The 13030-nt window shown below is 45.4% G+C and overlaps 2 protein-coding genes across 4 annotated transcripts in view; one reads left to right on the top strand and one right to left on the bottom strand.

The window, feature by feature from the left end:
* GABRB3 (gamma-aminobutyric acid type A receptor subunit beta3) overlaps nucleotides 1–2578 on the bottom strand; it is a 1060293-nt gene extending 1057715 nt beyond the window's left edge. The window contains exon 1 of the mRNA XM_085622874.1: nucleotides 2224–2578. Coding sequence (XP_085479000.1) covers nucleotides 2224–2324 — 101 coding nt within the window. The 5' untranslated portion in view covers nucleotides 2325–2578. The remainder of the gene's footprint in view (nucleotides 1–2223) is intronic.
* Nucleotides 1–13030, top strand: part of GABRA5 (gamma-aminobutyric acid type A receptor subunit alpha5) — a 567778-nt gene that overhangs the window by 379493 nt on the left and 175255 nt on the right. The gene's annotated exons all lie outside the window — the stretch shown is intronic.

Raw genomic sequence — 13030 nt, 5'->3', positions numbered from 1 at the left:
GAGAAAATAGTTAGGATTGGCCGGCAGAATATTTTCAGTCACTTTTTAGTGCACATGATAAATCTGGTGCCCGGACCACCACCTTCTCTGAACATTCCTGGATCTGGAAAGATCATAAATTAGGAAGGACATGCCGGAGGAATACTCCTGCGTGAAGAAGAGGACGTATTCAAGGACTCACGGACTCCTGACTTCTGGCGGCACTGAAGGAGGGGAAATTCTACCAAAGGTGAGATGGTAGACCTCCTCTTTGACTGCTTCCGGGGCACAGAAGCGTGGGATTCCTGACTCCAAGAGAGCCAAGCTGAGTACAGATGCCTGGACCCTGCCGGAGACCTAATTGAAGGAAGACCTGGCGTTTATAAACTTTTCCTCAAGATCTACCAGCTGCAGGACTGCCCAGAAATAACTTTCTTAGCAGGTAGAGAAAATTGGGAGTTTTTTTCTGCCTCTGGTGGGCAGAAACATGGTGCTGAGGCTTTCCTGTGAATATCACACACTAGCTGAGCAAGAACACCTGGTTAGTCACACTCTAAGCTTTTTGCTCCACTGTTCAGTTGGACCCTGACGTTAAAGAACTTAACCTTTTAAAGAACTGCCAGTGTACAACTTCCAGTTTTGTCCAGCTTGAGGGTTTTGAATTTCAAAAAAGTGACTAAATCTGATCGAAAGAACCCTGGAATGGATTGAGGCTGCAAACCTATCCAACTGATGAAGCTCCTTTAGGGGTCACAAATTCTGACCTTGTCCCGCTCAAATCTTTTGGGGTCAAAATCACACGGCTATAGTGGGAACTTGGGAACGACGAGACCCTCACCGTCCACAGTCTTAGACATTACACCACCAGAAGAGTTTGGCTTTCAATACAAGAAATAAAAACTTTGACCTCAATGGCCCACATGGTGTATCTTTGAAAAACCTGAGACCATTTGACCCCAGTTTCCTGCTAGCATTGTTGACAGTTGTACTGCTCAGCCATAAGCCCACACTAGACCAGGAGAAGCCACCAGAAGCATCCAGCTGTGCTCTGAAGCGGGATGTGCAGTAGCCAGATGTGGCAGAATTAGTTGCCCTAGGAGCAGTAATCCAGCCGGGCCATGTCCTGATCATCCTGTAAGAGATGTTTCCCAGGACGAGGCTGCCCTGCACTCACTGAGCCCAGGCAGGGAGGGCGGAAGGAAGCAACCAGTGACGCGCTCGGGATCAGCGTGGATTTGGCAGCTTATATAACTCTGCTGTTTTCAGATGTTCTCTCGGCTAAAGCTACCGCTTCGCCACAAAAGGGGCACTAAAAAGTCAGTGTATTCAAATTCCTTTTTCACAAGTATACGTTATCGCAAAAGTCACCGGTCGACAGTGCTACTCCGAGGTTTGCCTCGGCTTGCACAGGGCGTGTCTCCAAAAACATGAGCTGGCGGTTTAATGCGTAATAGAGGCCCTGACCTCCCTCAGCCAGAGAACGGAAACCCCTGTGACGACATTAGAGGCTTTCCTGTTTAAGTCGCTAACACTTCCGAAAGGTGTCAAAGACCGCTTGGCAGCCTGTTGCTGCGTCGGGAAGGCTAAAAAAAGGAACTCAGAGGCCGCGAGATAAGAGGCGTTAGCGGACTAATACTGTGAGGATATTCCAGATGCAATGCGTTTATTTTTAGCTGCACTGCCATCTCTGTTAATGTGACAGAGGCGGGTGGTGGGTGAGGACGAAAACAAACACACAAAAAGGAGATCCCGAATCAATTGGATGGATGGATGGATGGATGGATGGATGGCTGGCTGGCTGGCTGGCTGGCTGGCTGACTAGCTTTCAAAGATGATGGGTGGAGTTTCACGTCCCTTATGTACTGCATATGAATTTATGCCGTATGGAGCAGATACAGTGATAACGTCGTAAAATGCGGGTTGGAGAGGAATGGCTGGGAAACGTGATTATGAAGGAAAGGAAACTGTCAGGGCATATAAAAACAGTATTTTCCCTTACGATATTCTCTAAAGTAATCTTTTGAACTGCTGTTTTATTTTGCTGTTTTTAAATCAGAAATGAACATAACGGTGTTGTGGTGTGAGCGCACACTTGCTCACACATTCACTCAGTAAGAACACTCTCTCAGGCAACAAACACCTGCATGTATACATAGCATACTTTTAAGAAAGCCGCCCCTTTTAAGACACCAGAACACGAAATAAACGTTATTTATGAAGAAAGACAACTCCAGCAGCACTTACCAGTCCACCATCATGGCTGCATTGTTTTCCGCGATGAAAGGCAGTTCCCCGACAACTTTCCAAAACATTGAAAGAAAGATCCATACGTTGAACCCTGACATTCCTTTCAATAGCCCCAGGATTCCGGACTCAGCAGTCGGACAGCGCCCCGGCCCGCAGACCAATCAGAACGGAGCTCTCCACCAGGGACAGCCTTGTACTCTCTGCCCTAAACCGCAGAAGAAAAGTCCACGCGCCCTGCAGTCAAAAAGTCGACATCGGGACCTAAGCAACGAGCCACAACACCCCAGTTGTCGCCGATTTCGGTAACAGCATGCCTGATGTGAAAGGTAGATTTTTCAGAGCACAGGACATCTGTGCACTCCGGCTTCTAAGAGCAGACTGGATGAGAGGGAGAGAGAAACTGATTGTACCAGGGATTAGTAAAATACAGAAATCCGATTTTAGCATGGTGAAAGCATCCGTCATCCATGGATTTTCTGGACATCATCAAACATAAGAAGGCCGGTAATCACGACTGCGCTTAATGTTACTTAATATCTTATATAAGTAGGTTAAATATATACATGTAAACAACACAGATTAAAAAGGAATACACACACATATATGTATTTATATATACATGATATATATGTAAAACCAGTATACATGCAAATGTGCAGAGTGTATTGCGGTATTTGATACCATTGGTGAGTGTGGGGAGGGGCCATAACTCACGATGCCCCTCACCTTCCTCAACAACAGTTATAAATATTGTACTCTGTACATCTGCATATAGAGTTTATGACATAGCATTTGTTCATGAGTACTTGTTTTAACAAATGTATGTAACCAAAACCAGTACATTTGTGCACTAGAAAATATTGTTCTCGGTAGATATGAGAGTTGTTTCCATGTGTAAACTGCTACATGCAATTTGTAAGGAGGTAGAAAGTGTTTTTGTTTGTGTTTTTCTAATGTTACTTTCGTTGTCCTGCGGTAATAAACTCTAATTTGACCTTTGCACTGTAGTACATATATATATTACCTACTGGCGGTCGCCAGTAGGTAGTTATAGTTAGGACCAAGTTTCCATAGGAAGAGAATTTTTATTTTGCCTATAACTTTGGCGTCGTTTGATAAATCATCATGAAATTTTCCAAACTAATTCTTTGTTCATATCAGCTCCTATGTTGAAAGTTTGGGGGTGACTCGTCAAGGGGGGACCATGAAAAAAGGGGGGTCCCAAGACATGTTTTCTCCATGCAATTTCCATAGGAAACTTTAGACAAGGCTACAGGTCGAACGGGTGAACGGTATTACCCCAAATTTGACAGGGAGAAGGGTCTTGGTCTAGAAAGCATGCTTTTGTTTATATGGTGTAAATCCGTTCAGTAGCTTTGGAGAAGTATCGAAATTTGCAGATATCGATATTTGGGAATTCTGCCATCTGATTGGCTGAGGCGTTACAAGCATGAGCTTGCTGCTTATTGGCTACAGTACAAGCTGAGAGATCTTGAGGAACATGGCGGCAGCAGGCTAGCTGCCGCGGTACTCGGCTCTGAGCACCCTGCAGGGCGTCGCTACAGCTTTTTTCTTCGTTTTTTTTTCTTCCGAAAAATGCTGAATATTGTCAGTGTTGGCTTATAATCAGCGACTTCATGAATAATAACTAATGAACCTGCTTTTTTTTTTTTCAGTAAAGCGACTTTCTTTTGCTGCTCGCTTATACCGACGGGAAAGTTACCGTGTTAGCGCGGTCTTTCTTCTATCTTCATGTGCCTGAAGTTGGGAGCGATACTGCCGTCCCCTGAGGTTTCGGATCTAGTTACAACGTCATTTGGAAATCGGCACGGCCTGTGGCCCTGGTTCCGGGCTGCCCTGGAGCTCCGTCGGGGGAGGAGGCAGTGGAGTCGTCGGCGCGATCACCAGGTCAGCGTCCATCAGGGCGGTGATAACTTTAAGATACGAGGAGAAGGCAGTGCGGAGCATATAGCTGCTGCAGTCAAAGCAGCTGATCAGGTGACGGGCAAGACTGTTGAAAAGGGGGTTTTCTCCGGTCAAGAAGAAATGTTTTACTTTGCGGGGAAGTTAGAGAAATCCCCCATACAAGTGTCGGGTGACACTTTTCCTAGAGCTTGGGTGGCGGGGACTAGCAATCCTGCGAGGGTCACAACGAGAGCCACATCGAGAGCCAACACGCGCAATGCGCTTCGTCTGCTGTCGGGTAAACCACACACTCAAGAGCCAGTTATACCTTCGATTCCTAGTACTAAGGAGTCCCTTACAAACAAAGACTTGGGTGAAAAAGTTAAGCATAGCGCAAAAAGGAGGCACTCACGCAGAAGCAAATGGAGTAGGAAGTTTTCAGCTGAGGTTGCGGCTGGGGTTGGTACTAAGTCTGCTACAAGGCTGGATCACAGGAGCGCTCCCCAGGGTGGCACAGAAGGGGGGTGGGAATCGGCTGAGTCCCCCTCTAAATCTTCTGAACCCCAGATCCCCTCAAAAACTTCTTCCTATTTGCATGTTGAAGTTAAGCCCAAACGTACGAAGAGGTCTGATAAATTAGCTAGGTCTAATAAAACTACTAAGTTAAGCAAATCTCTTCTAGACTCTACCTCAAGAATTATGCCTTCATTACGATCATTTTTCAAGGTTGTTCCTCAAGTACTCGACCTGGCTCAATCCCAGCTCCAGACTTCTTCTGTTTCCATCTCCCCGCTAACAAATTCCAACATGTTGGCATCTCCGGATCTTTCGGTCACAGGGGCCCTTCTTGTATCGTCTCCTCAATTAGTAGCTCCAGGGCCTGTTGCTTCACCTATTAAGTCACCGGCATGCTCTCCTTCTAAAGTTCTATTATCAACCCTAATCCTGGCGGATGAGAATGATCTATCTAAGGAATCTGGAGAATGTTCTAAGCAAATCAATCTAAGCTTAACTCTTCCAATTCCCTCACTTCCGTCAGGGCTTTCAGTGCCTCTACCTGATGCCACCGGTGCTAAATTTAAAGCGACTCAGGCACGGATATTACCTGATAGCGAAATCGGGGCTAAGATAGTGCACCACGACCCTCTAGACAGTAGCAGCATGGTCTCAAGCAATATTGATAGACCCAGGGTTGAGGGTCTACTTAGTGGAGGGGCTCTTGGGCAGGGTTCGGTCCCCGAACTTGTAAGCTTGGGGAGTGCTGCTCAGAAGGAGCTTCCGTCTGCCACTGATGCAGTACACTTGCACCCTAACTTAGGCAATACCATTGACTCTTACAGTGGCTTAATGTCAGACTCTCTTGCCTTAGATCTCCCAGTCTCTGCCTTACAGCTTATGTTTTCTTTTTTTTTAAATGTATTTATTGACTGCAAACAAGGAACAGTAATATACATATCCGAGTGCCATCAACCTGAGGTCCGCCATCTTGTCTCATCTCGCAATCAATTATATCGGCTATCCCACATCCCGGAGGCCGGGCATCACCGTGCTAAACTGAGTAAATACCTAATACTTCCCAAGTGTCCCTCCAGTTCAGCGCTTGTGTGCGGGGCAGACCCCCTGTCTGCGGTCAGGCTCTAACGCGCTCCTTCCCCCAAAGCTTAGGGGACAGTCACTCTTTTTATAGCCATAAACTCCAAACCCCCTCCCTCCCCTCACGCTTCCCCCAACTCCCCTAACCCACCCTCCCCAACCAAACCATTGAGGTCCTAAGTCAGTCGCAATATCGCTCGCATCCCGCACTCAGCCGCCACTCATCTTCACCTAGCGTCACCCTACAGCTTATGTTTTCTACTCCGTCGGCTGATATTAAAAGGGGGTTTGAGGAGTCTGCACTAAATCAGCGGGAGATAAGAAGCTATTGTGAAAGATTGATGGACTCTTCTCAAGAACAGGAGTCTTAGAAGAGACAGTGGCCTGCATGCCGATACACCTTGACAAAGCTAAGGAGGAAATAGAGAGGCTTAAGAGAGCTGATACCGCTATGGCTGAAACAATGGAAATCCTTGAAAACAATGCCAGACGGAGCAACATCCGCATCTTGAATGTGCCTGAGGGCAGTGAAGGATCTGACATTAAGCGCTATATTATCACCCTTCTGAGACACTCTCTAAAACTGGATCAATCTGAGGAGGAATTAGCATCTGAGATACAGCGAATACATAGAGAACAATTTAGGTGGAATCCACAACGGATAAAGCCAAGAAAGCTTCTGTTGAACTTCCATACATACTCGCTGAAAGAACATATTCTCAATCTTGCACTCAAGGAAAAATCCCTTGTAGGGGTGGGTTTTACGTTTCAAATTCGATCTGACCTGTCGAGGGCTACCCTTGAAAAACAATGGGAGCTAGGAAGTAGAATGGAGGCCTTTAGGAAGCTTGGTGCATCAGTTCAAATGGGGTTTCCAGCCGCTTTGAAAATAATGATCAATAATAAAATGAATAACATTCGTTCAGTACAGGCGGCGGATGATCTTCTGATGACCTTAGGGGGTTCTAAGGGAGGTTCTGGCTCTGGTTGAGAGTCTGGTGTCATTAACTTCGGACCCTGACCTCTCTTGGGATTCTAAAGTAGTTTCCCCTACCATACTTTATATCCTTTTGTCTTCAGATAGTATATATTAAACCTTCCTGCATTTTGTAAGCAGATTCCTATGTATTCATAGACAGTTTAAGTTAGACAGTGTTAAAGGGAAAAAGAAAATATACAATGAGCAAAAGTGAAGGGGAAAAAAAGGAAAAAAAAAGAAGAAAATTATAAAGAAATCGACAAACAAGTAAAAAAAGGGGGAATTCATAATGAAAATGGGGGAAATCGCTTTTTGTTTATTTTTTATTTATTTTTTATTTTAAGCCTATAATTCTTTTATTGCATTTAGTTAGTGATGCCCTGTGCGGGCTCGGCAAAGGGTAGGGAGTACCACAACCGGGCTTGTTCCGGTTAGTTAGTACCAGGGTTTCTCACGGGTGGGGGGGAGGCATGGGGGTGAGGGGGGGGGTGGAAAAATAAGCAAAATTGTTCCTCATCGTTTTTTTGGCTGCTGGCATATTATGTTCTACCAATACTGGATAATTTAGTCAAAAATTGTAAGCTTATTCATAGTTTTTTCAGTCATGAGTAATCTTAAGATTCTCTCCTGGAATGTTAATGGCCTGCGCACCAGGCCAAGGGCAAATAGGATCCTACAATATCTGCGTGATTCCGATGCGCAGGTCATTATACTCCAGGAGACACACTTAGTGGAGAATGAGGTATCTGAGTTGGTTAAAAAGAACAGGTGGATAGACCTATCAGTTTCTACCTCTCAGTCGCTTAATGTGAGAGGTGTATCTATTTTTTTCAAGAAAACTATCACTACTAGATTAGTTAGTCAGTTGGTAGATTCGGCTGGGAGATGGGCAATTGCCACGGTAGAGATAGGAGGTTTTCAAATAACATTAGTAGGTTACTACGGGCCCAACAGAGATGACCCCTCAGCACTAGAATCTCTATTCTCACAGCTTTTGCACTTTCCTGAACCCACTATTATCGCAGGGGATTTTAACATTGTGCTTGATTACGCTCTAGATAAAATGCCATCGAGTCGACAACAAGTTCTTTCTAAATCTAGAGCGTTTCTACTTAACTGTATGCAGCAATATGGGTATATTGATATCTGGCGGATAAGGGCAGGTCAGCAACCTGGATTCTCTTTTCGAAATTTTAAATACCGCCACCAGTCCAGGATTGATTTCTTTTTGATTAGTCGCAATTTGCAGGGCTTCACAAATAATGTTAGCTATTTGCCTTCTCATCTGTCGGACCATTCTGCAGTAATGTTAGATCTCGCAGGTATTGTGCAGCTCCCTAATAGATCATGGTCTTTTGATCGCATTTTTCTTTCTTCACCGGATGATGTTGCTTATCTCAAACTGGAGGCATGTGAATTTATGTAAGTCAATATAGCCACAGCAGCAACCAACATTGTATGGGATGCTTTCAAGTGCTTCCTGCCTGGAGTTATTAAAAATAAGGCCACATTTCGCTGGAGGCAGTATACTCAGGAAGTGGCGTCTATTGAAGCCAATCTTTTATCAGCACAGGCGGAATTAGATTCTTGTAGTAGTACCCCCAACTTTATATCAGCTAAACAAGAGAAACTGTTTGAGCTTAAAATGCAATTGGCTTCGGTTTTAAATCAACGCCTGCTCCGTAGATGGAAAGCTAGTAAACTAGCCCACTTTGAATTTGGCGAATGGGCTGGTAAATTGCTTGCATGGAAATCCAGAACCGACCAGGTGCGGAATACTATTAATTCAATCACTTCCAGCTCTGGGACTTCAACGTCTGATGTAGAAATTAGAACGGCATTTAAAGATTTCTTTCAGGAGATCTATCAAGAGGACAAAGACATCTCCCCAGAAAGCATTAGAGAGTGGCTAAATAATATATCCCTACCTTCGCTCTCGTCAGATCAAAGAGTTTTTTTAGATATGGCAGTTACGGAGGAAGAAGTGGTGGCCGCAATAGGCGGTAGTAAGGGCGGCAAGGCGGCAGGGCCCGACGGCTTACCAGCCGAAATATATAAGAAATTGGTGGAAGAGATCTCTCCTTTTCTTGTTCTGCTTTTTAATCAAATACTGCAGGAAGGGGCACTCCCCCCTAGCTCCTGGAACAACGCGCCTATCACATTGATACTTAAGCCTGGCAAGGCTCCCACAGATTGCGGGTCATATCGCCCAATTTCTATTCTTAATGCCGATTATAAGATCTTTGCATCGATTTTGGCTAAGAGATTGGGTAAGGTTGCTCTGGACATTTTACATCTTAACCAGAAGGGCTTTGTAAGGGGTCGCCAGCTTTTTGAACTAACCTATGACCTAGTGGGAGCTATAGATATGGCCACCACTAACTCTTTGCCACTTGCTATCCTCACGTTGGACGCCGCCAAGGCATTCGACAGGGTCAACTGGTTGTACCTGTCGGGTGCCTTGGCGAAGTTCAACGTGGGTGAGGGCTTCCGTAGAGCTGTGCGACTTTTATATCACAGTCCATCAGCATCCGTTCTGGTTAATGGGGGCCTATCCGAGTCTTTTAACATCACAAGAGGAACACGGCAGGGCTGCCCTCTATCTTCCTTGCTTTTTGATCTTTATATTGAGCCTTTTTCTCAGACATTACGGGATAACAATATCATCAAGCCCTTTAAGTATAAAGCGTGGGAGAGGAGGGTGGCCCTGTATGCGGACAATGTTATGATTTTAACATCAGAGATTAGTACCGCCTTCCCCACCGCCATTAATCTAGCCCTCGAATTTGGTAATGTTTCGGGGTATGAGGTGAATGCCTCAAAAAACGAAATAATGGTTTGGAATACTGACCTAACAGGGTTTAATGAACCACTCAGCACAAGTCTGAGATATTTGGGGCTAAGAATTGTCAAGGATATTAATCTAATCGCATCCACCAATCTATCCGCAGTAGCTAAAGAGTGTCGGAAATTAATGGATACTTGGGGGCACCTCCCCTTGTCGGTTCTGGGACGTGCAAATCTGGTTAAAATGCCTATCTTGCCAAAATTCTCCTTTTTATTTAATACAATTCCCCTTTATTTTGATAAATTTTCCTTGACTAAATTACAAGCCGATATTAGCTCATTTATTGTGTATGATACTGGCGGTCGCTGTAGGGTTGGGTCTTCTCTATTCAGCCGGCAACCCACACCAGCTCACGACTGAGTCAGCACGCCTATACCCAATAAGCCCTTGCAGCCTTGTTTGTACAGTCTGGCTAATGCAGCCTTGATAGAGATGAGGACAAAAAAAAAAAAAAGGCTACAGGTCGAACGGGTGAACGGTATTACCCCAAATTTGACAGGGAGAAGGGTCTTGGTCTAGAAAGCACGCTTTTGTTTATTTGGTGTAAATCCGTTCAGTAGTTTTGGAGAAATTTCGAAATTTGCAGATATCGATATTTGGGAATTCTGCCATCTGATTGGCTGAGGCGTTACAAGCATGAGCTTGCTGCTTATTGGCTGCAAGCTGTTGCAACTAGGAAGTGTTGGCAGCCATTTTGTGATTCTGTTGAAACGAGTAAGGGGAAAAAAGGGCGAAAAGAGTAGGAAACAGAAGGATAGGCACACTGTAACCTCTGTGGGGGAGTGCGAAGCGAAGTAGTCACTCCTACCGGTCTGAAAGTGCGGTGTTGCTCAGAATGACATGGTGCTGAGATGAGATGCTGCTACACTCGGGTATGAAACCGACAGCCTAAACTGTGAGCTCATTGCTGTAAAGTGATGTGCTCTGGTCTTTGTAGCATACCTGTGCAAGTAGTTTTAGTAGGCGTTTATACCATACAGGGAGTGGGAAGCGCACTACTGACGTCTACTGTGCGTTTATACTATACCGGAAGTGGGAAGTGAAGTACTCACGCCTGCCGGTGTGAAGCCTCGGGGATCAAACTGAGCTGATTGCTGTAAAGTGATGGGCTCTGGGCGCTGTAGCATACTGGCCACTGTAGTATAACTGTGTAAGTACTGTTAGTATGCTTTTATAGTATACAGGGAGTGGGAAGCGAACTACTCACCCCTACTGGTCTGAAGACTCGGGGACTAAACCGTGAGCTCACTGTTGTAAAGTGATGTGCTATGGGCGCTGTAGCATACCTGTGGAAGTAGTGTTAGTTTGCGTTTATACAATACAGGGAGTGGGAAGCGAACTACTCACCCCTACCGGTCTCAAGACTCGAGGATAAAACCATGAGCTCATTGCTGTAAAGTCATGTGCTCTGTGTAGTATTCCAATGTAAGTCATAGTAGAATGTTAGTATGTAATGCTACTAGAATGTAAGTATGTAATGTTAGAATGTAGGACTGTCATGAGGGGAATCTTGGGGAGTTTGTACACAGTACTGGAGAAGACGGTTGCCTTGCTGTCTGTTCCTGTTGGTGGCTGTTTAAGTTGTCTTCTTTTCCTGCAATAAATCTACTTATCGGGTCCACTGCTGTCTTCCTCTTTACTACATAAATTTGGCGACGAGCAGGAGAAGGTAAAAAGAAGGCAGCACTCACCAATAATTTGAGCTTCCTTGCGTTCTGCTGAAGACCCGTTTTCTTGGTGAAGCTGTTTCTACTCATCCCAGGGTCATCGGCTCATGGAACTATGTCATCCGACCTGGTAGGATTAAAATTTTCGGATTTTGGGCTTCCTCTGCCTCTTCACTACACCCTGGTCGCTGTACAACATGTGTGCAAGTAGTGTTAGTATGCGTTCATACTAATTCTGTAGTTATGCAGTAACCAATGCATCATGGCCCTATGGAGCGCCACCTCACAGGTGCAGTTCATACTATGTCCCGGGGTGTTCATCCGCGGGACATTTATGTTTGCTATTACAGGGTGGGAGCATGGCTTCCACCCTGTGATAGCAAATCCTTGTTTGCCTCGTTGAAGCGAGAGGAGGAAAACCTCGTATCACTTCAATAAAGCGGATCCGATGGTAAAAATGGAAAAAAAATGAAGCGGGGTCTCTCCCGTTCATTTAAATGAGCCCCCTGGTGGGTAATGTTCCGGGGCCAATCCTATTATTATATTACGGGGTCTCTGCAGCACTGGGGACCTTAATCTCACATGTAAATTAGCCGCGGGAGGGCACAGACACGTTTCGCAGCCTAGGGGATCGCCACCTCCCTGGGAATTGTTTAGTAATTGTTCGGGGGGCTTTGAGGCAAACTCAAGTCCGGGGATCGCCACCCTTTGAGACTTTACTTAAATATGCAGGGTGGGCGTCGCCAGTCCCTGAAGCCTTGGTGGCCCTAGGCAGTGCCTTATTGGTTCTGCAATCACACGGGCAGTACTCATGGTGTTATGAAGTGATTCACTCATAGAAGCCTTGCAGTTGGAGAATTACCTAGGCTTCATTTATGTAATAGTCTGTTGGTTTATATTTGGTAGGTGCACCGCAAAATAACAAATGTTTTCCTTCATAACCTCCTATCAACCGCCGATTTTCACAATAAACTACAGACAAGTGTTGTCAGAAAAAGAAGACCCACACACTCACTTATTTGTTGGTAAAAAAAAAATAACTTTTATTAAAACAACACAAATAAATGGAAATGCAACTTTATTCGAACAAACAACAGTAAAACATGAAATAAGTGGGTGGGACTCCTCCAGAGGCAGCGTACAAAACCTGCAAGACAAAAAAGAAACATAAGTATGTGTGCAATGTCCAAGAGAAAAAGAAAGGTAGTCAGAATGAAAGGAAGAAAGTGAGGATGGGACAAAGAGCGAGTGGGTGGAAGGAAGAAGGGGAGGGAGAGCCTAAAGAACAGAGAGAGGAGGAGACAGAGGGTCGGCCTACTGCACCCAGCCCTCACTGTTCACCTCCCGTCACCCGTGTGTCTGGAACGCTGGGGTCCGTGAGAAAGAGTGCGGTCCAGCAAGTCTTTAAAATGAAACAGAGATATGAATGAGACCAGAGATTACATTATTCTCTTCAGCAATATCGCTTTCCTGCACCTGTGCACCCAGGCTGCTGCACTCCAGGCCCTTCCTCCACAGTGTGCTCTATTGCAGCTCTTGCGCACCAAGGCTTCACTGCTCACCTGCCACAACCGGTGTGTCCAACGGCATGCCGGTGCGAGCTCCAACTCCGGGGTGCCGCTCTCAGGGTGGCACAGCAAGTCTCTGGTCAGGGACGGTGTCTTGATACCACGATGAAAGGCGTCTGAATGTCCAGGGCCTCACCTGGTGCCACTAACTCAGTGTCTGAAAAGGGAGAAATAATATAATGGTGGAAACGTCTTGAGGTAAATGAAGGTTTATTTCAAGCTTAACAGAGAACACCAGTTGAGT

Source organism: Triturus cristatus, chromosome 8, assembly GCF_964204655.1.
Source record: "Triturus cristatus chromosome 8, aTriCri1.1, whole genome shotgun sequence".
Lineage (NCBI taxonomy): Eukaryota > Metazoa > Chordata > Amphibia > Caudata > Salamandridae > Triturus > Triturus cristatus.
This window is presented reverse-complemented; position numbering and strand designations above follow the sequence as displayed.